The sequence below is a fragment of the Chelonia mydas genome, chromosome 27, assembly GCF_015237465.2.
Source record: "Chelonia mydas isolate rCheMyd1 chromosome 27, rCheMyd1.pri.v2, whole genome shotgun sequence".
Lineage (NCBI taxonomy): Eukaryota > Metazoa > Chordata > Testudines > Cheloniidae > Chelonia > Chelonia mydas.
In genome coordinates this window covers 6,049,310-6,076,950 of record NC_057860.1, presented here as the reverse complement: position 1 = coordinate 6,076,950, position 27,641 = coordinate 6,049,310, and the positions used below count along the sequence as shown (strand labels likewise).

The window sequence follows — 27,641 nt, the reverse complement described above, 5'->3', positions numbered from 1 at the left end:
GCCCAATCTAGCACCATCTTGTCCAGGACAGGACTGATGGGATGACATTCTGGACAGCAATGTCTGTGACTGGGCCTCCTGGGTCCTACCACCACACAAAGAAATAAGAATAAGACTAGACGCTGCTGATAGTTGGAGTTGGCCAGAACCACAAAGATCTCGGACTGCATCCACCAAGCTAACAACTCATGGATTTATTACAACGGAGTTCTAGGCTGCACAGATACAACAAAGCAATCTTATAGGGCAGGGTTTCACCACGATCCCCTTCCGACAACAAAAATTATCACACGATCCCAAGAGGGGGGACTGAAGCCTGAGCCCAGCTGCCCTGGGTGGCTGGGCCAAAACCCGAGCCCCACCGTTCTGGCGGGGGAAGAGGGGGAAAAGCCAAAAGTCTTCAGCCCCAGGCAGGGGGCCTGTAACCTGAGCCCTGCCACCAAGGGCTTAAGCCCTTGGGCTTTGGCTTCAGCCCTGGGCGGTGAAGTTCGGGCTTCAGCTTCGGTTCCAGGTAGTGGGGCTCAGGCTTTGGCCCTGGGCGCCAGCAAGTATGAGCCAGCCCTGGCGACTCCATTAAAATAGGGTCCCGACCCACTTTGGGGTCCCAACCCATGTTTGAGAACCACTGTTATAGGGGGGATAGTCAGTGGACCATAGTCATTCCTGAGACAGCTGCACTGATATCTATGCAGGTTCACCAAGGACAAATTTGGGGCATTGTTTCTACCCGTTTTACCCAGGGAATAACCTATTAAACCCCATGTGTTCGGCTAATGGAATAACCTATTAAACTCCATGTGTTCGGCTAATGGAATCACACTTTTAAACTTTCTGAATGAGTTTTACTGCTCATGAAAGAGGGGCTCATAATGCATGTAGGTGAGTGCTGGGCAAGCTTCCCCCATGCAGCACTGCTCATGCAGCTCAGTCCCGACCCGCAGACCCCACTGCTATTCCGGTCCCAGGTTCCCCGCACATACACTGCTCTGCCCATACTCCTCAATCCCAGCCTGCAGCCCCCACTGCCATTCCAGTCCTGAGGTCCCCACACCCAGCTCTGCCAATGCACATCAGTCCTGCCCCGCAGCCCCCACGCCGCTATTCTAGTCCTAGCTGCATAGATTCCAAGGCCACAAGGGACCATTGCGACCACCTCGATAACACAGGCCACAGAACTTCCTCACAACAATTCCCAGAGCAGATCTAGAGCACACACCGCTCTGCCGTCGCACCCACAGCAGGATTTTCCATGCAAGGCAATGGAGTTACACTGATATAAAACAGTTGTAAATGAGAGAAGAAAAAGACCCCTTGTCCCTTTTCTAAGACTTCACTAAGGCACAGCTGCTAAATGCTGGCTGCTGTTATATTTCTAATCCCTGGTCTGTCCAGGTGAAATTCCTTTCCTTGTCCTGTCTTTGCAAAGAGTACCAGGGCTGAACGGGACAGTGACGCTGTATTAAGAGTAAGTGTCGCCAAGGCACCAAGTGAACCTTTAACTTTAAGCCCAGGTGACCCGGGGAGGACGGGAGATGAAGCAGGGTTTCCTCAAAGTGTTACTGTTAATGGGATGTGCTTCCTCACTCTATTCAGGTCATTACACCATGCCCATCACCGTGGTACCCAAGTAACTCTCAGTGGTGCATTAAGTGATATGACTAGTGCCTGTCGGTCATCCTCCCGGGGCAAACTGGGCATGGATTTCTTGATGGTTTACAGTTCTTAATTCAGAATAATGAAGGCTCTGAGGAGAATGATCCAGACATCATTCCACAGGCAGCAACTGACTGCTGGCTCCCTCGCAGCCACTCCTGGGATTGGGGTTCGGAAACCAGCAGGTATGTGACACTCTGGATGCTGGCCATTGGGGGCCCCGATCCTGAGAGGTGTTAAGTGCCCTCAGCTCCCACTGACTCCAACATGGGGCAGGGATGGGCCCCATCTCCATTCTGCCCACCAAGGTCTGTTCTGAAGAGCTGCTTTGCTTTTCTATAGTCTCTCATGGCTGAGGTTTACAAAGCTGCCTAAAGGGATCTGAATATCCAGTTCCTGTTAAAACCAACGGGTGTCCAAATCCACCAGATGCCTTTTAGGAAGCTCAGCCTTAAGTTGTGAGCCCCAGCCATATGTCACCTAAAGGTCAAAGGAAGCTGTCCAGACCAGAGGGGGATGGCTGGGACCAGAAAGGCAGAAAATAACATCTTACTCTAAAAAGAGACAGGCTGGAGGTAGAAAATTATAGCCTGGAGCGTGGGACCTGCCAGCTACAGAGACTCTCCCTGAACAGAAACAATGGAAAGTTACCTTCAGGCAGCCAATTCCCTTCCACGCTCCGCTGCTCTGGCTTCTGCAACCTCATGAAGGCACCAGAGAGACGCCGCCTACGCAGCCAGGGGGCTGGCCGGACATAACAAGCAATTTTAGCCCTGGGGATTGACAGCCCCAGAGATGGAAGGCCCAAGCGAGTGCTGGCACAGCAAGCTTCCCCTTTGCTGTCCCAGCAGCACTCCCAGCCTCTGTCCTGCCCTGGAGACACCACTTTGAGGGGTGAGAGGAGAGTCCAGCTTCCGGGGGCCAGTCAGGCCTTGGTGCCTCACCCGGGGCAGAGTCCATGAGCACCCACTGGGGTGGCAGTTTTTGCAATGTCAATACACCTTCACTGAGAACGGGGCTCAGCCCCACAATTGCCTTCGCCTGACTGGGCACTGGCTGACACAAGAGCCCCGTAAGAGGCAAGCGGAGCATCAGTCACCTGTGGGGTCGGAGGAAGGGAAACGGAAAAATTCAGAAGTGACAAGAGGCAAAGTACCAGGAGGCGGACACCGTACCTAGGGCTGGGCTCGAGAGGCTCTAACTCGGCTGCTGGCAACGCACCCTTCCCAGCAAATACCCCAGTGCGAGCGGTTTCGGAGTGACGGGCCCAGCCGGAAGCGGGGGCTTTAACTTTCATTAAAAGGGCACCAAGACCAAAATTTTCAGCCCTGAGGGCCTGAAGACAGACACCTGAATCAGACCACTTGCTCAAGGCCATCAGTGGATATTGTATTTTATCATATAGTATAAGGGTCCCTGCAAAGGCCAACCTGAGAGAACAGACCAAGGCGGAATCCTCCTCACCCTGCCCCCATCTACACTCCCCAAAATTTTGGGGGTAACATTTTTCCTTCTACCCCACCCCCAACCCCTTTGCCAGTGGTAAAATGAAGAAAAGGGGGAGGGACTTCCCCCCATCAAATAAAAAATATTCGATTTTTTAAAAAATCATTTTTCAGCCCAAAAATTCAAGGAAAAATGTCATGGGGGGGGGGAGAGCCAATTTTTCATCTAAAAATTTTTTTTTGTACAAAAATAAATAATTAAAATTTCATCCATGCTAATTAATAATCTTAGACTAAGGAATCCTTCAACTTCAGTCTTCCTGGTAGGTGTGCACACACTTCTCCCACAAGTCACAACGGAGCTGCCTCTCACCCAATCCTGGGCCCGTCCTGCTGCTGGGGCCTCATATAGCTGTCCCCGCTATCCCAGAATGCCCTGCTGCCATGGCAGGACTCAGCCTCCTTGCTACCTAGTACTTGGGTGCAGCAGTGCTCATAGGTGCCGACTCTGTGGGTGCTCACCACCCACCGGCAGCCCCCTATCAGCACCTCTTCCTCCCCCAGGGCCTCCCCCTCCCTCCCGGCACCTTCCGCCTGCCACAATCAGCTGTTCTGCCCCACGCAGGAGGCGCTGGGAGGGAGGGGGGAGGAGCAAGGGCGGGGGGTGCTCAGGGGAGGGAAGAAGCGGGGCAGGGGTGGGGCCGAGCTGAGGAGAGCAACCCCCTGGCACATTAGAAAGTTGGTGCCTATGCGCCTAGGCAGCGTTTGTGAAACAGAAAAGGAGAGAGCGGGCTATAGTGCCCAGCACGGGGATTGGTCCTTGTATCGTTCATCCCATATTCACCAAATAGAGAAACCTGTAACACTACCCTGGGGGCAGTCCTTCCCGGAACAACGCTCCCTCCCAGTGCCCCTTCTTAACACAGGCCTTTTCCAGGCACACAGCTCTGGTGACTCACATTTTGCCCACGCTCTCTGCCTGAACAGCTTTGCCAAACCTCAACATTCAAAGTCCTTCCTCTATCTCCAGGACCGAGCAGGGTACAGCCAAGAGCTCAAAGACAGCAGTGGCTTTTCCTAGGAAGCCTGTGAGGTGCAGGTGATGGAATGTTATGCTTGGCCCTGCCAGCCCCACGGCCTAGGAACGGAGGAATCGTCTTTCCCCGCCCCCACAAGAATGTGGACTGCATGACTTACTTCCCTAAGCTCAGACTGTGGTACGCAAAAATCACAAATCGTGGGAAGAAGGGAAAACAGCAAGAGAAGGAGAGAGGCTGGGGGAGCTCATTGCTTTCCCAAACTCTGCCTACCCTGAAAGACACAGACACCCAACAGACCCAACTCCTGCCCCATGGCAACTCCTACAGCTTTGGTCCCCCCGCCTTCTCTCCCCCCAACTCTGCTGAGGTACCTCAAGCCTACTCCGCAGCACTCCCGGCTATTCAAGTCCTGGGCCCATAGCGAGTCTGCTGATGTATCTCAATCCTGACCCGCAGCCCCCCTGCTATTCCAGGCCAGAGCTCTTTCACAGCTCTGCTCAGATACCTGAAAAAGGACTTGCGACAAACCTTCTTGATCTCTCTTTTCTCTCTGGGAGGTTGAGGAGACTGGGCACTCGCACAGAAGTCAGGAGCCAGGGATCCAGCACAGGCCAGTGTATGACCGGGGGCCCTTCCCTTCCACATGCTTCTTTCCCCTATCTGTCTTGCCTGGCTCTCTGAGGGCAGGAACTGTCTCTCATTAGCAGTACGTAAACCATTGGCTCTCAACCTTTCTACAGGACCCCTTTAAGGAGTCTGATTTGTCTAGTGTACACCAAGTTTCATCTCACTTAAAAAAGACTTGCTTACAAAATCAGACATAAAAATGCAAAGAAGTGTTCCAGCTCACTATGACTGACAAATTGCTGACATTCTCATTTGTACCATAGAATTATAAAATAAATCAATTAGAATATAACTATTGTAATAACATTTCAGTGCATAGTATATAGAGCCGTATGAACAAGTCATTGTATGAAATTTTAGTTTGTACTGGCTTCGCTGGTGCTTCTTATGGAGCCTGTTTTAAAACTAGGCAAATATCTAGGTGAGTTGATGTAACCCTGGAAAACCCCTGCGTACTCCCAGGGGTATGTGTACCCCCAGCTGAGAACCACTGCTGTAAAGCATCCAGCATGATAGGCCTTCTTCCTAAGGACAGGGGTTTCCATCCAGTCATCCTCAACCAGTCCTCTGAACCCTGAACTGTCACGCAGCATCTCTTAGAAGGTCTGAGTCACAACTGTGCAAAAGTCTCTACTATCGACCAACAGGGATAAATCAACAAGGCCCCGAAAGATGGGTTTACAAAGATACCTCCAAAATGTCTGGAAGTGGAAGAGCATCTTAAAATTAACTCTCACAGCCACCTGGGAAGGCAAAGGTTGCAGTGGGACAGACACTAACCAGAACCTAGGAGAACAGCTGCTTTTCAACCTGCATGCTCTGAATCCACTGCCAAGCTGTGGGAATGGCTCTGGACCAGCTCTGCCAAAATGTGTAGGGACAGAGCAATGTACACACGCACGTCATACAGGGAATGGCCAACTCACCTGGCGCTACAGCATTGCCACCTGCAGTCTTATAACACTGACCGCTCCCCCAGAGCTACAGCACTGCACCTGTAGAGAGCCTGCCTTAGTAAGAACACCCGTCTCAGGCAGGTGGAGACCCACTTGTAACCCATTCATAGTCTTAGAGATGGGGAAGACTTATTAAGTCTCACATTGTCCAGTGCCCCTTTGGATAATGCAAGATTATGCCCTATATTCCCCAGTATTTTGCTTTACCTGTTCCCCTTGGGAGATTATTCCACAGCCTAATAGTTCTCACTGCCATGAACTTCTCTACTATTCCCTTTCTTCAGCTGTATCCCATTACTCTTAGATACACCCCCTTGACCTACTGCAAATGTTCCCTCTCCTTCCTGAGCATTCCCACCCTTCAGATGTATTTGTGTCATCATATCTCCTCTTGGTCACAATGATTTGGGTTGTCTAAACTTCCCTTTCGTCTCCTCCCACAATCATTGGTGTTGCTCTTCTCTGAACTCCCTCTGTACAGAATATGATCTTCCCAACCGTAACTACCCTGTAGCCTGTACCAATGCTGCACACACTCAGGGTGGATATTCAACAGCCTCTTCTGTTCCCAAGGAAGTCAACAATCAGGGCTTTTGTAAAACACTCCAGCTCAGCTGGTGAGGAGCACAGGTTCCTTCTTCCAGCGGTCTCTGCCGGTGAGCTTCGCTGGGCCACAAAGCCGCTGCCAAAGCTGTTGAGAGTTACACATAAGAAGCCATCTGCAGTGCGCAACAAGTAATCTTACTGGTCCTACAAAACTCAGAAACTATGCTGCATGATCTTGAGTGTCCTCTACTGGCACTCACGCTCCTAATGAACTGTTTCCGTCTATACAGACATCTCTCTTTCACAGAGCACTCCCGTAACAAAGACATTGTACACTGGCATATTTCTCTTTTTAAAAAGCCCCTCTCTGTATCTCCTCCTGATGGGGCCTGGCAGTGCGAGTGTGGGAGATTTTAAGAAAAAAATGCCAGCGTAGAGAAGAGCGAGGAGTGAAAGAGATTACTAGAGACTTTCCTCAGTTAGCATGGCTCATGACAGGCTTGGATGGAACAAAACCTAGTTAAGGCCCGGAGTCTGCAAAGCACGTAAGCAGGTGTTTCACTCCATCCCTATTCAGCAAAGTGCCTCAGCGTACGCTGAACTTTGAGCACATGCTCAAGTCCCATGGACTTTATGGGACTTCAGCACTTGCTTCGGTGCTTTGCGGAAGAGGAATGGCCTTAAGCACGTACTTTGAGTTAGGCACATGCCTAAGTGCTTTGCTGCACGGGGGGCAAAGTTGGCAAAAAAAAGGCATCTTTCCGATTCCCAGATGTTGAGGCTCAGAGGGACCATTACGATCCTCTAATCTGACCACGTGCATAACACCAGGCCACGGAACCCACCCAGAGATTCCTGCATCCAGCCCATAACTTCTAGCTGAGCGAGAGGGTCTCTTTTAGAAAAGACATGCAGTCTCAATGTAAAGACATCAAGTGACGGAGAACCCACCACATCCCTCGGTAAGCTGCTCCAATAGTTAGTTCTCTTCCTAGTGCACCTTATTTCCAGTGTGAATGTATCTAGCTTCAGCTTCCAGCAACTAGATACACTATGCCTTCGTCAGTTAGACCAAAGACCCCAATAATAAGACATTTTCTCCCCATTTAGGTATTTCCCTAGTTGAGGTCATACTGTCTTCACATCCAACCCTCCAACCACTCACACTTATCAAGAACATTTCCCAGATTTTCCTAACATCTCATCCCAGTTTCAATCAAATGTGCATAGGAGTTCGCCCCAAAACAAGATCTCCTCTAACTGTGACCTCCCCTTGCCAGACTATATAGTCCAAGGGTGTCCAAACTTACTGACCCACCAAGCCACATACAACAATCTTCAGACGCTCGTGAGCCGGGATATGCCTGCCAGGGCTCGGGGCTTTAGCCCTGGGGAAAGGGAAGTCTTAGGACTTACTTGCCTCCCCCACCCCACCCATAAAAAAATTCTAGGGAAAACACTCTTTTTGGTTGTTTACACCAGCATTTTTCAAGTTTCCATTTTTATTTTATTTTATTTTCCTTTTCCATTGTCATTGAAAAGCTGCATTCTATCCAAAAAGCATCCTGATGGAAATTTTTCATCCCGCTTTTGTCCCTCCAGGTCAAGGCTCAGGCAAAAGAATGAGCTGGTAGAAGAGTGGCAAGCCCGGGAGCTGGGACTTTCAGGACTTCCAGGCTGTTAGCTCCCTCTTGTCAGCACACCAGGAGGGCTGCTGAGGAGGCAGACAAGTGAGCTGGCAGGAAACCAGGCAGGTTTCTGAGGGGGATCCCCTTTGACAGGCAGGGGCTCTGACGGGGATCCCATCCAAGAGGTGGGGTTCAGGGGGAGTTCCCGTCCGAAAGGCGGGGTTCAGGGGGAGTTCCCGTCCGAAAGGCGGGGGCTTTGAGGGAAACCTCCTGGGCTCTGTCATAATTGCACTGAAATCGTCTTATCTCCGAAGAATGTTTCAGTTCTGATGAACTGGCAAATTCTGACCAAAAAATGTTTCATCTGAAATTTCCGATAGGCTCTGATGGGGACTTTGCCGTTCGAGTGTTGGGAGCTGGAACAACCAGCCCTTGCTTTTCCAGTCAGCACACCGCTAAACACGCAAAGTAGGAAGAGCAAGGAGGGCTCAGGGCACTCAAGCAGCCCCCCTTCCCCTCCATGGGGATTTCACTTCTTAGCAAGGGCTGCTGGAGAGGTTTGACTTCAAAAGCTCTGCAGCCATAAAGCCGTTTGATGTGTCTTTGGCTAGAGGAGCTTTTATCTGGCTGGTGACACTACAGAGACTAAAGAGCACTAAATTGGTGGCTTCACTGTCCCGCCCTCACCTTCTTTTCTTTGAATTATGCCTTTAAAATGAATTCAGGGCTGGATCTGACCCCCTGGAGCCTGATGCCCTCTATCCACAAACACATAAGCACAGGCAGTGCTATTATAAACGTCTCCTGCATTGCCCTGCTAAGATGCCTGACTTGGGCAGACCCTTGCTAGCAGTGAAGGAGGCTTTCTGTCTCCATGACCTATTTGATCCTTGGCCTCTCCACTGGGACTGCCACAAGGGTGGGCGTTGCTGCTTAGCATGGTGAGCGCTTCTGTGATGGAGACTCCTCTCTGCTCGGAAAGAGCCTGAGACTAGTGAGTTTTTTGGCAGTGTGGCCTAGTGGACAATGCACTGGGCTGGGACTCAGGAGTCATGGGTTCTATTCCCAGTTCTGCCGCTGGCCTGCTGGATGACCTTCGGCAAGGCACTTCCCGGCTCTGTGCCCAGCTGTAAAATGGGGTAATGACACTGACCTCCTTTGTGAAGTGCTTTGAGAGTGACAGATGAAAAGAGCTAGATATTATTATTTGACACAGGTTACCAAATCACCATAAGCTGGTAGCAACTTTGGACAGGGCTTGAAAACGCCTCTCCTCCCAGGGTGAGAGGGAATCTTTCCCAGGTGAGTGCCACCAGCTTCTGCAAAATCTAAGCTTTCATTAACCAAAAAACCAAACACAAACGTTTCTCGCTAAAGCCCTTCCAGGCCGTGGACTGAACGTAAAGCAATGCAGAGGCACCTGGCTGAGCCAGCAGACAGCTCTGGGTTTCCCAGGCTGCAGCAGAGAGGAAATTCACCAGTGACCATGATTTTTCATTGCTCCCATAGGGCTCTGCATAACCAGGATGAGTAGTCAGCACATCATTGTGCTTGGTTCATGACAGCCATTCATGTGAATGGAGTCATTCCGTGACTCCCTGCCTTCTCCACCACACTGAACTCTATCCCTCTCACAAACCAGTCACTAATAAGGCACAGAACACTCTGCATGAAATCTTGGCCCCACTGAAGTCAGTGGCAAAGCTCCCTTTGACTTCAGGGGAGCCAGGATGTCACCCAGTGTTTCTGTAATAAACAGTATACTTGTCTTTCACATAAAGTTCCTAAACTGCCTTCTATCATGGAGAACATAGTCCTTTCCCGCAATACCTACCTACCTTTAGGGTGACCAAACAGCAAATGTGAAAAATCGGGACGGGGGTGAGGGGTAATAGGAGCCTATATAAGAAAAAGACCCACAAATTGAGACTGTCCCTATAAAATCAGGACATCTGGTCACCCTACCTACCTTTACTATTATTTATTATTTGTATTATTGTAGGGCCTATGCGCCCCAGCCATGGATCAGGCCCCCATCATGGTAGGTACTGTACAAACAGAATAAAAAAGGTCCCTGCCCCAAGAAGCTTAAAATCTACAAATAATAATACCGACCTGTTATTTAGTGCATTTCATCTGTAGATCTCCAAGTGCCTTACAAAGCAGATAGATTTCATTGTCCCCATTTTGGGTAAAACACATCAGTTCCCCGTGCCTCCGTTTCTCCAGCAACCCAGTGGCAGAACTGGAAATTGAATTCGGGTCTCCTGAGTCCCAGTTCAGTGCACTGTCCACTCAGCCATGCTCCTATCTATGCCTACAGCACTCTGTAGTCCCAGGCAGTCTCTCCCCTAAGCGTTGGACATATTCAGAGTGTTATAGCCATAAACATAACAATAATGCATGCTGGGACCGTTGTTTCCTAATGCTCTTTAAGGCACCTAGAAGCTTCAATGACTGATGCTTGAAAAAGGCAGATGAGAGAGATAATTAATTAACCCTGTGAGGTAGGTAAATTGCATCATCATTCTACAGATGGGGAAACTGAGGCACAGGTAACATGGGAATCTGTGAGAGAGCAAAATATAGAATCCAGTGGGCCCAGTTCCCGGTCCCCTCTTGATGCTCCCACCACTCAGTGCACACCGTCCCTTAAGGCCATTCCGGCAGTAGGTTCCTCGCTCTCTTTCCATGCAGGCACAACAGACCCACGTGAATTCAAGACTACCACACAACGTATCCCTAGCAATAACAGTACAGCACACACTGCACTGCTCGCCCAAAGAGCTACCTCACAACTGGAGACCGACCGCACGGGGGTTTCGGCTCAGTTGGGGTGCTGGAGTGGTAGCCCCACCGCCCATGCAGAGGATGCAGAGTGCATGCAGCCCAGTGCAAGGGTGTATAATCCTGTGTTTGCCCCTCCTCCTTCCAGGCAGCTAACACCTGCAGGGACCGTACCCCACAACAGGATTTTGGCTGGCTTTTGTGCAGTAGCTGCATGGGGACATCCTTGTGCTCCATGCCTTCCTTGTGTCTATGAACAGGGGCTGGCCAGAATCTGATTCTCCATCCATCCACAAAAAGGTGACAGGCACCTTAAACAGATGATTAGTTAGACAGAACCAAGAACACTTCCTTATTTACTTTCTCCACACCAGTCGTGATTTTATAGACCTCAATCATAACTCCCTTAGCCGTCTTTTCCAAGCTGAAAAGTCCCAGTCTTATTAATCTCTCCTCATACGGAAGCTGTTCCATACCTCTAATCACTTTCGTTGGCCTTTTCTGAACCTTTTCCAACTCCACTGTAATGCAGCCACCTCTGCAATTCCATTAGAAAGGATTAAACGTGTTTAAGGGATTTATTTAGACTGTAAGCTCTTTGGGGCAGGGCAGGGGCTGTCCGTGTCTCCTCATTCTGTGTTTCTATGGTGCCTGGCACAATAGGATCCTGGTCCACAACAGGAACTCCTAGGCCCTACTGCAACAGAAATAATAAAATAAAACATTAATCTTACAAACCATCTTGTTTCAGGGCATGAGCCAACCACTGACCAGCGGTCAGGAAAAAACTTCCCCGATGGCAGGTAATTCCACCATTGTCAAGGAAATACATTCTCACACCTCCCTCGGAAGCACCTCATGCTGCACCTTGGTGTAGTAGTGGACAGAGCAGTGGACCGGGACTTGGCAGACAGCTGCACACAGAATCCTGGCAGAGGACACCAGTACAAGCCGCTTCCTTGTAATGGAAAGGACCCCCCTGGGATCTTTGATGTCTACACAGTAGCCCATGAAAGCTTGTGCTCAAATAAATTTGTTAGTCTCTAAGGTGCCACAAGTCCTCCTGTTCTTTTAGTTTGTACATTCTCACCCCACCCCCCCGGAAAAGCCCTCGCCCATGGAGCCGTGTGGAACTCGTTCCCCCTGCGGCACAGAAGGGAGGGCTGCCCCCATACTGCAAGATCTGAAGCTGAAGGTCCAGAGAGTCCAGTTATTCTTCTCCCTGATGCCAGGACCCTATAAGTGCTAGACCCATATAAGGGCTAGACACATTGCAGACCCCCTGCTTGGGGAGCCCAGGGGTTAGTGTTCCTAAGGGCACCACCTTCCTTATGCATCAGCCAGCTGCAAAGGAACAGAGTGGTCAGCAGGTTATCCCTGCACAACCATGGTGTCCAGTAAGCAGCCTACCTGCAGGGCGGGGCAGCTCTGCCCTGTCCCTCCAATGTGACACTGCAACTACAAGCCAAAAACTCAGCCCTCAGCTCTGATGCTACTCAGTTCTCACACACAGAACCCATGCCAGCCAGCCAGACAGCTGGACGCCCGACTCCTAATCACTGATAAGGGTTTGACAAACATTGCACTCTGCAAGGACTAAACTCTCCTCTCACCCCAGAGGGGCTCCCTCTTTGGCAGCTCTTCTGAAATTCCACGTTTTTTCTTCCAGCCCCAGCTCCTGGAGTCATGTAATCATGTGAGAATCTCAGCGTTCAATGAAAAAAAAGAGCACATTTTTAGCCCTTGCAGTGCAGGAAAAAGCTTGAAAACCTTCACCCACAAAGGCTGAAAGGCAAACCATGTTTGGAAAAAAAAATCTAGCCATTTTTAAGCCAGCCTCGTGATTTTTGGGGACCTGACTTTGATCGCAGGAGGCTGGGGCACACTGGGGAGGCAGCGTAGGGAAACCGCCACTGTGCCCACTCCGTGGATTGACAGAAGTCCCATCTCCAGGGCTGATGCCTTTCAGGCTCCACATTCTGTAAAAACCTGGAAAATCATCCTAATGTCCTGGGCTTTTATGATGAAACTGCTTTGTAACGGGCTACAGCACGCAGCAGCCTGATCTCCGAGCCGGTCATGACGCAGCGAGGAACACAGCAAGCAGCTGTTACTGTACTGCATCACCATTCCATGTGCAGCAGCCATTTAGCATACTAGAAACAAAGCCACTCTCTAGATCAGTGTCACGGGGATCATTTCATTTACTAGGACAGGTTCTGTCCCCTGCCCTGGCCCCACAGCCAGGGGCATGGCTAAGGGCGGAAGCAAGGGGCGGGGAGTCTTGGTAGCACAGATTCTGGTAGATTCTGGGCTGTTCTGAACCGTGGCGAAGTCCACTGACAGCCCTCAGGAGGCTGGGGCCATTTAGCGGCCTAAACTCCCCAAGGTACAAAACGGGCTTCTCCCCCCCAGCTCTCAGCCACTGTCTGCAGGAGCTGGAGAGCTTTATGTCAAGACAACGGCCCGCTCCTTTGGCATCTGTCACTTAAACATCTGAGACCATAAGCACAAAGCATTACTTTACAAAGCAAACCCAGGGAAAGGGACACCGGCTGGATTCTGCTCTCAGTCACAGCGGTGTAAAACTAGAGTAACTCCCTGGACTCCCGCCGAGTTAATCCAGATTTACAGCACAAGAACAGACCAAAATCTGGCCTGTGTGTGTTTCAGCATGATGCACGGTCTCTGGAAATATCGAAAACACCCTCTCCTCCTTGGCATTCTGCCCACCACGACATGCAGGCTTCAAAGGGTGGTGTGGAAGTCACAATATGGCTCTCACTTTGCAACTGAGAGCTCTTTATGGCAATGCTCAGAGACACAGTAAAACACCTTGTACCTTCTGCAAGGATTAGACGAGCACATAAATATCTATCCTGAGGTCACCCATTAATTTAATTAGGGAAGAACAAAAAGGGATACAACAGCACATGTTTTGGCCCATACCCTGTAAGGCCAACAGGAAAACATTCTCTGAGGCATGTCTGTGCTAGGAACATATGCCGGCTTCTTACGAAGCCGCACCCACAGTGTCAAGCAAACCCCTGAAGTCAGCTGTGGCTGCTGCCCAGAACCTGTATCCCTGTCTGTATTATGTGCAATTACTTTCTAAAAGCTCATTGAAGCTCTGGTACAGAGGAAGTGCAAGTCAAACTTAACAGCCAACCCACGCCCCCAAGCTGGTAGACAAGACGCCTGCAATCTTCAAAGCATTTTTACACTTAGGAAAATTCTCCTTGAGCCTCAGAGCCTGATTCTCCTTCCATTTACACCTGTATAAATTAGGAGTAACTCCACTTAACAATGGAGTTACACTGGCATGGACTCACAGTCAGACCCCAAAGAGAATTCATCTTATAACTAAGGTGCTCTTCTACCAGGCATTCTAACTAGCAATTATTTTTACTTGCATTCCACTAGTGCCCAGAGAACCCAACTGTTATGTTCACGGCATACAGACAGAGAAGGTAGAGAAAAACCACCAAATACTCTTTTTGGAAGGTTGCAACATAACACTATAGTTCTTTGATCCAGAACCCTGACACACAAGAACTCAAAACAGAGAGAGACAAAGCAGACTGCTCTCTAAATCAGAGAGCCACAACTCACTCCGCCTTGCTCTAACCTGAGTCTTTGCAGACTGTCTGCTGAAGACCCAGATCACACGCTTCCCTACAGAGCCCCCTAGCCTGCAAGCAGGACCAAGAAACTCTTTACGCTTAAAGTGGCAGCTTCTCATTATAACACAGTTTTCAATACATCACACCAAATAAGACCAGAGCCCCTCTGTGCTAGGTGCTGTCATACATGTGGTAAGAGGGACAATCCCTGCCTCAAAGACCTTACAATCTAAGTAGACACAGGGCGACACGGAAACGGATGTGGCGAAGCCACTTGCCCCAAGGGGCATGGCTAGGAATAGTGACCTAGTCCAGTTCCCTATACATGGGACACAGTGCCTCTAGAGATGAGTTCAGGCTGCAAAACCCAAGTCTGGGTCTTGATTTTTGTCCAAATGTCTCCCAAGATCTAGGGGGAAGTTTTAAAGTCAGGTATTTCAGTTCAGACCCTGCTTACCATGAGGGGTGCCCGCTGTGAGAAGTCGCCCATGCTCTACTTCCCCCTCTTTAAAAAACATTTTTTTCTAAAGGAGGAGAAATAAAAAACTATTCTGGGCAAAGCTCAGGTCTGATTTTCCCATCAGCACTCCGCCTCCATTCCAGCATCCTTCCCAAGCACAAGCTGTCCCGTCAGAGAAGAAAGTTGGCTCAGGCTGGGGCCTGACTCAGCAGGAAGTGGATCTACACACTCAAGCCAAGAAGTAAAATAAAAGAGGTTTTTCACTAAACCTCAAGGAAAAACAAACAGATCTCTTGCTACAGGGAAAGAAAAGGAATCTCGCGATGGGTGGGATTTCTGTATGAAATGCCACGAAGCCTCACTCAAAGAGCCAACAAACTCATTTCAGCCAGCACAGTGCACGTAGCAAAGCAGCTTGCGTGGTGGGGGAGTTACTCGAATCCCTACTTCTTTGCTGTAGCTGATCTTACTTCTTGGGAGACTAGTACACTTGGTTCTTATAGGACCTGATTCACAGTTCATTGAAGTCAAGGGGAATCTTTCTACTGGTGTCAACGGGCTTTGGATCAGGCCCATAGGCCACATTTTATCTGATCATCTCAGAGCATTCTACAAAGATTCGTTCATTCTCCCAACCCTGCCGGGGATGGAGGTAAATATTATTTATAGCCATGTGACAGAGGTGAAACGGTGCATGAGCAAGTTAAACGATTTGCCCAAGGTCACATGGTGAGTCAGAGGCACTGTCAGAATCCAGGAGCCCTGGCTCCCAATACCCCAATCCAATCATTAGACCTCATTTGCACCCACATACAGGCCTGGATCAGCCCCTCGTGCCTTCCCTCAGCCTAAGCCTCATTTTACTTCGGACAGATCCAACCGCAGGATCAGGGCCTTCAATTCTACCTTCCAGATTCCAACACCTAATTTCCATTCACAAGCACCACCAAATAATCTTCAAGAGCCTAATTCTGCCCGTGGACGTGCATGACTTCCATTCCATCCAAGCAGAGAACTGCGCATGCATCGAAGGGCAGAAATAGGCCGAGAGAGTCATAAGCTACTCCCTACTGGCTGCATGGGCTTTTTCATTGCTGGTTACCAAAATACAGGTGTTAACAACAAAAAAGACTTATTTTATTTTCTATCAGTTTTCCCATTGCCCACCCTGTCTGATCAATGCAACCGTGACACTGCCCTTGTTTCAGGTGGTCTGAAGTGCGACAAGGAAGATGATGGGTGGTAATTATTATTATTGTAGTGCCTAGGAGCCCCAGGCACAGCCCAGGGCCCATTGTGTTAGGTGCTGTACAAACACAGACCAGAAAGATGGTGCCTGCCCCAAAGACTATCTATGTGCAGATATTTTGATCATTGATAACAAAGGGTAAAATGTTTTAACATACGTGTGATAATTTAATGGAGCTTTAATAAAGTACGTGGGCCTGTTGTAAAATATTTATAGCTGTACATCCCCACATATGTACAAAGATCATATTTGCAAAATTTGCCACCGGTCTTTGAATACCTCGGTTTTCGGGCACCTCACTTGGCCTCAGTTTTCAGAGGTGCTGAGCTCACGCAGCCCCCATTAGTAGTCTTTCTTCTTAGCTGAGCTCTATCTTAGGCCTTGTCTCCACACAAAAATTGTAAGACTTTAATTATGCTGGTAGCACTAAAGCAGTAAATCCCCATAGCTTGAATGCAAGCTCACTCCCTTGCAGGAATGGAAATAAGCTATACTAGTATAAAGCATTTTTCACATGGGTATAAGTGAGCGTACACCAAGAGGATGAAGTTGGTTCCTTATTCGCAGTACCAGTTACTTATTCGTGGCTCCCAGTTTCTTATTCAAAGGCAAGATGGGACAAATGATCTACCAATGAGAGGTCTTGACACGTGTCCCATCTTGCTCTGCGCTAGGGTCAGCGCTTGATAGGCTCCCCAAGGTGCGGCTGCTTCGCGACAGCCGCGCCCTGTGACACTGGGTCTCAAGGACAGGGCCCCCACTCCTTTTCACACAGCCCCAGGCTCGCTCACGCAGCAGAGCCAGATGCACTAGTGCACTTCGACGGCTTTGTGCTGCTCTTGTATCTGTGGTGCTGCCCTCAAACATTAACTTCACGATTAACGCTACAGATCTTCCAAACCACAGAAATACCGCACGGCAGCATTCCCTGGGAGCTTCTTGCTTAGTCTTCACACAGGAAATTTTTAATTAAAAAAAAAAAAATACCAAGGAAACGGCACGATTAAACAAAATATGTTGAAGTGTAGTTAAGGTTGAAAGCATGCATCAGAAACTGAAAGGTTACTGAACCATTACAGGGATGTTTTAATTATCCTAAGACCAAGCATTACAAACCCAGGAAATTCAGAGTTAAGGTTATGCTGAGAAGAAATTCAGACACGTCTAAGACACAAAAATGCACCATAAGGCATCCAAACAGCCTTAACTCTGCCTTGTAACGATCCTATGAGGAGAAAAAAAAACATACAACCAACCCCATCCCATCCTGTGTCTTTAAAAATCAGTTTTGTCTAAACTGGGACCGCAAACCCTAAAATGCCTTTATCGTACTCGTACAGCTACTGCATGGCATCACTACAGGCGTGGAATTAAGGCTGTTTGGGTGCATTATGGTTCATTTCTATGAGTTAACACGTCTGGATTTCTTTTAAGTATAACCTTAGCTCTGAATTTCCTGGCTTTGCAATGCTTGGTTCTGGGATAATTACAACATCTGTGGAATGATTTGCACCCCTAAGTTATGCAGATGTAGTCTCAGCCTTCACTCCATCTTAATGGAGCTTTTTTGTCTTGTAATTCACATTAGGTTTTTTAAAGCCCTTTCAAACCGAAGCTACAACTAAGGCCCACCCTCCAGAATGGTCTGTTTCCCCTTTAGCCCTTCCCAGACATCCCGCTCCTTTTTTACTAGGTGCTACAGTAACACCAATCATAAATAATAATAAAGGGGCCAGGCTGGCCACAAATAAATAACGTCCTGTATTTAATCACAGAGCAGACACAGCGCTGCAAGGCGCAGCAGGAGCTTCCCACCCCCTGACAACGTGCCCCACCCTGGGAGGGCCCACTTTGGGGAAAAGGGGTGGTCGGTCTCCATGGCCCATTCAAGTCTTGGCAGCTTTTCTTGTTATCTCCTCACTCTACTTTTCCTAGAGTGTCTCATGTTTTACACGGCTTCTGTTTCTTCAGGTTTTCTCTAGCACGCCCCAATCTCCTTCCTGCAATGTCTTCTTTTGGATTTAACCTTCCACCCAGTGTGCGTCTATAGCCTCTCTGCTAAGGGGTCAACCATGGTGGTGGATTTTGTGCTGCGCACACCTGTCCACATGGATCTGGACTGAGACCCACCAAAGCTGTAACAGAATCATAGAATCTCAGGGTTGGAAGGGACCTCAGGTGGTCATCTAGTCCAACCCCCTGCTCAAAGCAGGACCAACCCCCAACTAAATCATCCCAGCCAGGGCTTTGTCAAGCCTGACCTGAAAAACTTCTAAGGAAGGAGGTGCCACCACCTCCCTAGGTAATCCATTCCAGTGCTTCACCACACTCCTAGTGAAATAGTGTTTCCTAATATCCAACCTAGACCTCCCCCACTGCAACTTGAGACCACTGCTCCTTGTTCTGTCATCTGCCAACACTGAGAACAGCCGAGCTCCATCCTCTTTGGAACCCCCCTTCAGGTAATTGAAGGCTGCTATCAAATCCCACCTCACTCTTCTCTTCTGCAGACTAAATAAGCCCAGTTCCCTCACCTCTCCTTGTAAATCATGTGCTCCAGCTCCTGGTCATTTTTGTTGCTCTCCGCTGGACTCTCTCCAATTTTTCCACATCCTTCTTGTAGTGTGGGGCCCAAAACTGGACATAGTACTCCAGATGAGGCCTCCTGAAGCACTTAGAGGAGAGGAAAGTGATCAGGAACAGTCAGCATGGATTCACCAAGGGCAAGTCATGCCTGACTAATCTAATTGCCATGAAATAACTGGCTCTGTGGATGAGAGGAAAGCAGTGGATGTGTTGTTCCTTGACTTTAGCAAAGCTTTTGACACGATCTCCCACAGTATTCTTGCCAGCAAGTTAAAGAAGTATGGGCTGGATGAATGGATTATAAGGTGGATAGAAAGTTGGCTAGATTGTCGGGCTCAGTGGGTAGTGATCAATGGCTCCATGTCTAGTTGGCAGCCAGTATCAAGTGGAGTGCCCCAAGGGTTGGTCCTCGTGCCAGTTTTGTTCAATATCTTCATAAATGATCTGGAGGATGGGGATAGAATACAGGGGGCCCTCGACAAATTAGAGGATTGGGCCAAAAGAAATCTGATGAGGCTGAACAAGGACAAGTGCAGAGTCCTGCACTTAGGACGGAAGCATCCCATGCACCGCTACAGACTAGGGACCGAATGGCTCGGCAGCAGTTCTGCAGAAAAGGACCTAGGGGTTACAATGGACGAAAAGCTGGATATGAGTCAACAGTGTGCCCTTGTTGCCAAGAAGGCCAATGGCATTTTGGGATGTATAAGCAGGTGCATTGCAAGCAGATCGAAGGACGTGATCATTCCCCTCTATTCGACACTGGTGAGGCCTCATCTGGAGTACTGTGTCCAGTTTTGGGCCCCACACTACAAGAAGGATGTGGAAAAATTGGAAAATGTCCAGCGGAGGGCAACAAAAATTATTAGGGGACTGGAACACATGACGTATGAGGAGAGGCTGAGGGAACTGGGATTGTTTAGTCTGCGGAAGAGAAGAGTGAGGGGGGATTTGATAGCAGCCTTCAACTACCCGAAGGGGGGTTCCAAAGAGGATGGCTCTAGACTGTTCTCAGTGGTGGCAGATGACAGAACAAGGAGCAGTGGTCTCAAGTTGCAGTGGGGGAGGTTTACGTTGGATATTAGGAAAAACTTTTTCACTAGGAGGGTGGTGAAACACTGGAATGCATTACCTAGGGAGGTGGTGGAATCTCCTTCCTTAGAAGTTTTTAAGGTCAGGCTTGACAAAGCCTTGGCTGGGATGATTTAGTTGGGGGTTGGTCCTGCTTTGAGCAGGGGGTTGGACTAGATGACCTCCTGAGGTCCCTTCCAACCCTGAGATTCTATGATTCATCAATGCTGAATAGAGGGAAATGATCATGTCCCTCAATCTGCTGGCAATGCTCCTACTTATACAGCCCAAAATGCTATTAGCCTTCTTGACAACAAGGGCACACCGTTGACTCCCAGTTCCGTCATAATTTTCCCCACCCCCAGCCCCCTAATAATTTTCGTTGCCCTCCGCTGGGCTCTCTCCAATTTGTCTACATCCTTTCTGTAGTGGAGGGCCCAAAACTGGACGCAATACTCCAGATGTGGCCTCACCAGTGCCGAACAGAGGGGAATAATCACTTCCCACGATCTGTCCACACAGGCCAGCAAACAGCTGTCCGGTAATAATATCTTTCAGATGCTAGCAAGCTGGGCTGTATTAGAACCGGTGACCTAGAGGTGAAAATATCCACATCCGATCCCTAGCCACCCAGTCTCCAATCCATCCACCCCTCTTCCTTCCACACTGTGGACTGGGACCCAGGGAGCGACATTCAGGAATCAGAGTAGGCCTGTCATTTTACCTGACGGGTAGCAGGGGAGCAGATAGAAAGAGTGGACGGGAATATCTAAGAACACAGGAAATTTCTCCTTACCGTTTCACTATTCTTGGGGCTGACTGATTTGTGCAGCCAGGATTAGACAAACTGGGAATATAAATAAAACAAAAAATCTAGTTTACTGTGAATGACTTATGGGGTTTGTTCACTTCCTGAATTCTTTGGGCAGACAACTTCCCCCCTCCAGGCCTCTCTGCCCTCCCACCATTTGTCTACCTTGTCCATTTAGATTGTAAGTTCTTCAGACCAGGGCCTGTCTCTCACTGCATGTGTGTGTACAACACCTAGCACGCTGGGGTCTTGATCTCAGGGAAGGCCTGTAGGCACTTCTATAATACAAACAAATAACAGACGCTTGCCCTCCGCCTCCCATGTGCTAACTTAGCCCAGGGCCGCAATGTCTGAGTTGCAAAGACTGCAGGGGAAAGTTTACAGCTAACCAAACCGTTTTAATTGAAATGGAGGGACAATTACACAAGAAGTGTTCTGTTCACCTTCTGCTTTGGAAAAATCTTTTCTCGGCCCCTTTTGCTTCCTCCCTTCCCCCCCACGCACAAACATCTACATTTTGGACCTAAGTCCCACAAGCAGCCGGATATGCAGGGGCAAACCCCAGATCCCACAGGAGTTCCATGCAATTTTTGCCTGGATGGGAAACGGACATCATTTCAGAGTCAGGTTTGTCACACACACCAGGTTGCTAACCTAAAGCGGTAGGTGAGGAGGTTTTAAATCTGCGTGGCTGGGTCCCAAGCTCCCTTCCACATATTCTCAGTCCTTCCTGAGTCAGACCTCTAATGGGAGCTCTGCCTAGAAGGCATGAGTAAAATCTGGTAGTTACCGATCTATCAGTTCAACCTCAACTGTAGCTGAGATTTGATCATTGTGTTGTTCCGTCCTCTGTGCGTTTCGGGAAATTATATTCATTTAGCCAATGATATGTTTGTTTAGGTTATATTTGCTTGTACATTTCTTTAATAAAATCCATAAGAATTATACCACAGTGGTTTCTCCCTTAAGACAGCAACAAGGCTAAACAATCCCCAGGTGAGCCCCTGGACTCTTCCCTGGATTAACAGCTCATTATCCTTACGAATTCCAGGCTCAGTGCATGGAAAGGCCTGACTTAAACCAACAGGGAGAGGGGCATTGCCCCCATTGCATCCCTGCATGTCTATGATCTGGATGATGGGATGGATTGCACCCTCAGCAAGTTCACTGATGACACTAAACTGGGGGGAGAGGTAGATACGCTGGAGGGTAGGGATAGGGTCCAGAGTGACCTAGACAAATTGGAGGATTGGGCCAAAAGAAATCTGATGAGGTTCAACAAGGACAAGTGCAGAGTCCTGCACTTAGGATGGAAGAATCCCATGCACTGCTACAGGCTGGGGACCGACTGGGTAAGCGGCAGTTCTGCAGAAAGGGACCTGGGGATTACAGTGGCTGAGAAGCTGGATATGAGTCAGCAGTGTGCCCTTGTTGCCAAGAAGGCCAACGGCATATTGGGCTGTATTAGTAGGAGCATTGCCAGGAGATCGAGGGAAGTGATTATTCCCCGCTATTCGGCACTGGTGAGGCCACACCTGGAGTATTGCGTCCAGTTTTGGTCCCCCCACTAGAGAAGGGATGTGGACAAATTGGAGAGAGTCCAGCGGAGGGCAACGAAAATGATTAGGGGGCTGGGGCACATGACTTATGAGGAGAGGCTGAGGGAACTGGGCTTATTTAGTCTGCAGAAGGGAAGAGTTAGGGGGGATAACAGCAGCCTTCAACTACCTGAAGGGGGGTTCCAAAGAGGATGGAGCTCGGCTGTTCTCAGTGGTGGCAGATGACAGACCAAGGAGCGATAGTATCAAGTTGGAGTGGGGGAGGTCTAGGTTGGATATTAGGAAACACTATTTCACTAGGAGGGTGGTGAAGAACTGGAATGGGTTACGTAGGGAGGTTGTGGAATCTCCATCCTTAGGGGTTTTTAAGGCCTGGCTTGACAAAGCCCTGGCTGGGCTGATTTAGTTGGTGTTGGCTTTGAGCAGGGGGCTGCACTAGATGACCTCTTGAGGTCTCTTCCAATCCTGCTATTCTATGATTCTATGTCCCGCCTAGCTCTGGTGGGTGCACAGCAAGGCAATGGCCACACTCTGAAGCACTATCTCCTGTTAAACCTGCGGATGCACAAGCAGCGTTAACTCCCTCTGGCCTCCGTCCATGAATGCAGCTGAGCTGCTGTGTAGAGCGCCCAGGAAATAGAGGCACGACTTCTACTGGAAAGGGCCCACACCCTTAGAGAGCAGCAATCATCTGGATCGCGACTCTGCAGACCCAAGGGAAGCTTTGGTCCCCCATTAACTGTCCCCTGGAAGGGGAGACTTGGCAGGAACCAAATGTGCCTCTGGCCCCTGACCAGGGGCTTCTCCATAAAAGGGCCACTCTGTGCTCCAGCGTCAGTTCTTCAGGACCCCAGGGTTTTTAATCGGGGCCTTGTCCCTTTAAAGCGTGATCAGCAACATGACTGTGAAATGAACAACCCACCCAGATCCCAAACCAAAGCGAGAATCGCTTCCTGCCTGCTAGCTTGTCCCCTTGTGCAAGGGCCAGCTGGGACCCCTCCCCTGCCTAATGCAGGCCCAGCAAGATACATTCTGGGATCGGAACCCAGAGGGCATCATTGCAGCCCACGAGGCAGAACGCAGCCCAGCCTGCATGGTGTCAATAAACTAAACAGGCCTGATTCGTGAGCAGCAGAGACAAGAAACCGGATATTTGCCAGCGTACCTCAGACCATTGGTGGCATCACCTGCAGCGGTATCCAATGCCACACTGCCCACCTGACTCCAAACCCCACCACAGAGCTGCAGTGGAATGTTACCAGCTGGTCTGAGAAGAGAGCGGCCAAGGAAGGAAAAGAGAAGGAAATGGATGGGGGAGAAGAACCGACATGAAAATGGAGCAGAAAAGGAGACAGTGGAAAATAAACAGAGAAGGCCTGTGAGAAAAACATCAGTGAAGCTGAGGAGAAGAGCTAACATGGTCCATATGCTGTGAGTAGCTTGGCTGCTTATGCCTAGGGAGCAAGGGGGAAGAGGGGCTTTGAGCCCTAATTCTGAGCACAAGCCTCCCCTTTGCCTTGAAAAGCTGGTGGGGGAAAAGAGGAAGGCTGTCTTTCAATTTAATTTCCCTTGGAATTTCACTAGAGTTGCAGCGAGCCGGAGGGGGGGGGAGCGCATGAAAGGATTGTGAACTCAAAGTAGTTTTGCAAACACCATGAAGAGTCAGAGAAATTCATGCAATCGGGCTCACGCTCTCACCCCCGGCCAAAACCCTCCCCATAAACCCAGCCACTCATACAACACCGCGCATGATGATTTCTTCCCACGTCCCTTCCTTGCGCCCTGTTAGCCACAGCCGCAAGGGACGGCAAGAGATCTGGCCACCCCAATTTCAGCCAGCCTTAAGACAAATGTGAACAGCAGCACATGGTGCCCAGCTTTACACAGGGCTGCCTTCTGGACCCTTGAACCTACTTAGGAGTAAGGTTGGTCTTTTGGTTACTGCATCAGAGTGGGATCTGCAAGGCCTGGGCTCTGCTCCTGGCTCGTCCGTAGGCAAGTCGCCTAGGGTACGGCTACACTGAAGCTGTAATTTCCTGCTCAGGTAGACATACCTGCGCCAGCCGTGATTGAGATAGTGCGCTAAAAATAGCAATGCTGCTGTGATGGTGGGAGGGGCTAGTCGCCCCAGGTGTGATCCCACCTGAAACCCTAGACGTACTCAGGTCTGCTAGCTCACCCCACCACTCCTGCAGGTACGTCTGTCCGAGTTGGAAGTTACAGCTCCTGTAGAGAGACAGTCTGAGACTGACTCGCATGTACAGTTCTCTCCACCTCACTTCCCCATCTGTAAAATGGGGATAACAATAGAGCCTTTCTCCTACCCTTAGCCTGCTTTGCCTATGTAGCTAGTCTTTAGGACAGGGAAAGGGACGGTCTCTCACTATGTGTCTGCACAGAATCTAGCACAAGCATCTCTCTTGTGATGTCTAGGTACTCCTGCAATGCTCCCAATAATCACGGATTCCTCCCAGTTTTCGATATTCCCAAGGAGTCAGCCAGTTCAGCCATCTGCCGCCAGGAACCGTGAAGGGCAAGGACAGGACGAGAATTTAGTTCTCATTGTTACTTATGTAGAGAGGAAAATGTCACCCTCGCAAATAGCCATTTACGAATCTGGTACGGATTTACGGAGAGCACTCAAATTAAACCGAGGGTTTAAGTTTGTTTTTGTTTAGGCCAATAGACCCTATTTTTTTTTTTAATACAGCCAAATTAATTAAAGGAAGCAACTAAATGGACGTCAGTCACTCACTCATGTAAATAGACACATCCTGAGTTACAAAACAGTTCAAATGGCTATTCTATTGGAGGTCGTGAAAGCTGCAGGCCATCTGGCATGTCACATATTTACCAAGGTAAAAAAAATAAGGATTTGATCATGAGAAATTAAAACAAAAATCATAGCCTACCAGTACCTATTAAGGCCCCGGTTCAACAGAGCAATTAAGCATATGCTTAACAGCCAATGAGTCTTCAGCCCATGCTTATGTGCTTGGCTGAACTGGAGCGACTGGATGAATTGGGGCCTAAAAGTATAAACTCCTTAAAAAAACCAAACAGAACACCTCCCACTCAGGAGACAAAAGGGTTCCAGATTGCATCCACAGCTTCCAGTGCTGGCAATCAAATTCCTGAGCTGCTTTGATTCACATCCAATCTGACCTAATAATCTCTTTTCCCCCTAAACCACCCCCTCCGCTCCCCCGGTGCTGCTGCATTCTTCTCCTCTGGTGATCGAGCATCCGATTCTTCTGGGAATTCCTAATGCTAGGCTGACTTTTCTTCTGCATTTAACAGCGTGTGTCTTAAACGTATACACTGGAAAAGACCCTTTAATTTATTTATTGAGTCTTTCTGTCCAGTACAAACCATGAGTTGTCCAGACTCTTGGGTGGATTTTAGCCAACTTGGCCAAAAGAGGAAGAATGACTACAATAAATAAATAAACCACAGCCGACCCCCACAGACACGCTGAGTCTGCTTTGGCATGATGGCATCAATAAATCTAGCTAGCTACTGATGCCTATGAAATGGCCAGCAACCCCGTTACAACACACCCGAGTGACACATGCCAAATCGCTGTCACCCAGAGAGAACTAGGGACCCAATGCATACCAGAGAGGGCAGATTTTTCAGTTCACGGGGGGGGGGGGGGGGGGGGGGGGGGAGAGAGGGAAGTATTGCTGGAAAACTTTGTATCGACCAAAGTTTTTGTTGGCCTGGAGCACTGTGGAGTATTTGTCAGGGGTGGAATCACTGGTTAAGCCCCAGCAGCAGAGATGCGCTGCTCTTCAAGGAGAAAAGCACTTTTTTTGATGGGGGGGGGGTTACTGTGTTTTTAAATGAGCTGTGTAGTTTCATTCCTGCTCCCTTCTCCATCCCACCCCCACTTCGAGCAGTGCCAGGGAGCCCTCCACATCTGGTTTCACTCAGCTCTTTGCTCTAGCTGCCCTCCCTTCCCTGCAGAGCCCCTGCACACCCCCACCCACTGCCTCCTTTCCCTCTTTTCTTTCCCAAAAAAAAAAAGGGAAGAAAACGGAATCGGTCCAGAGCAGCCGATGCACAAAGAAACGGAGCACCTCCCCCCCCCCCCCAACTCTCTCACTCACAGACACACTTAGGAGTTGGAAAAACATTTGCAAACTCTACCTGAGCGAGCAGCGCCGAGTCCCAGATCAAGGCTCAAGAGGCAGAAGAATGTGCATTGCAGCATCCGTGGCCATGCAGAGCAGGCGAGATTAGTGAGTTTCATGCCCAGGGAGAGGTTTTTCTGAAGGGTTGGGTTTTCTTTTTGGATGGAGGCTGGATTTTCCCCCCCACACACACTCTCTCTCTCGGCTTCTCTCCTTGCAGAGCTCCTGAGTTGGGTAATTGCTTTCTCCCTTCTGTCCTCCTCTTGCTCAGGAGGGGAGGACGCTGGAGGGGCTGGGGTGAAGGAGAGGGGGGTGGAAAGAGAGAGAAGGAGGAGAGGAATACCAAAAAAAAAGTGTCTCTGCGTGTCTGCTAATGATTCAAAGGAAGCCTCAGAGTAGACACTGCGTCACCGGAGAGCCAGTCACTTGTGGGCTGATCCCAAAAAAGCAGGGAAGGGGAAAGACAGAAGGGGGAAAAAACGTTTCTGGCTTAGCAAACTGGAAGCAAACTTCTGAGGCGCTTTTGCAACACTTAGCAGTGGGGAGCTGGGGTTTGCAGCCTCTCCTTGGTATATTGCAAAGCAGTTGCGGGGGTGTGTGTGGGGGAATGGGATTAAATGCATGGAAGCCAGCCGGGAGGTGAAATCGTCACACCTACCAGCTACCACCCCAAACGCTACAGTTCCCCTCTGCGATGGGAGCTCTGGGGAGGTTTGCTGTCTTTGTTAATTGCAAGCAACTGTGCTGGAGAGGGAGCTGTGGATGCTCCCTCCCCCCGGAGGTTAGCGCTGCAAAATTCCCACTTCGCAGGCAGCGAAATTCCTTCTAGATTTTACAAATAAAGTAAAATCAAATGCACTGCCCCTAAAAAAAAAACGTATTGCACATTCAAAACAAATCAGGCACTGTGTTGCAAAATTCTGTCGTCTGTCCCCTCCCCATTTCCTATTCGCTGGCTGCCAGGTGGGAATAACTGCCCCTGAACTCATTCTCCCAGGGGAACAGGGCACCATGCTTTTAAGGCAGCACAAAGTGATCTGCATGGGGGGACAAATACACACCGGGAATGAGAGCAACTACACTGCCCAGAGCCTTGGGAGGACTGCACTGAGCAATTGTGCTAGCCGCTGACACATTGTGCTAACTCACTCCAGCTGCAGCCTGGTCCCCCTGGTGGGCCAGCCAACTCCAGTGAAAACCACCATGCCACGCCACGCCACTCCACGCCACTCCACTCCAGCGTGTGTGTGTGTGTGGATGGGACCTGAGTCAGGGGCAACGCTTGACTTAATCCTGCAGCGAAGACAAACCCTATGGGGGTTGTGCCCCCATGTAACTATGGAGCATCCCCTGATACTAGTCATCTTGTGGAAGAGCCCAAGGTCTTTTCCTGCCCCCGGAGGGATCGTTCTGGAGCCCACCCTAGTGGATGGAAACAAGGGAAAACCACATGGAATACGAGGG

At 49.5% G+C, this 27,641-nt stretch overlaps 1 protein-coding gene across 1 annotated transcript in view; it reads right to left on the bottom strand.

The window, feature by feature from the left end:
* MRC2 (mannose receptor C type 2) overlaps positions 1–26,901 on the bottom strand; it is a 99,586-nt gene extending 72,685 nt beyond the window's left edge. Inside the window, exon 1 of the mRNA XM_007061884.4 lies at positions 26,194–26,901. Coding sequence (XP_007061946.2) covers positions 26,194–26,296 — 103 coding nt within the window. The 5' untranslated portion in view covers positions 26,297–26,901. The remainder of the gene's footprint in view (positions 1–26,193) is intronic.
* Between the last annotated feature and the right edge of the window lie 740 nt (positions 26,902–27,641).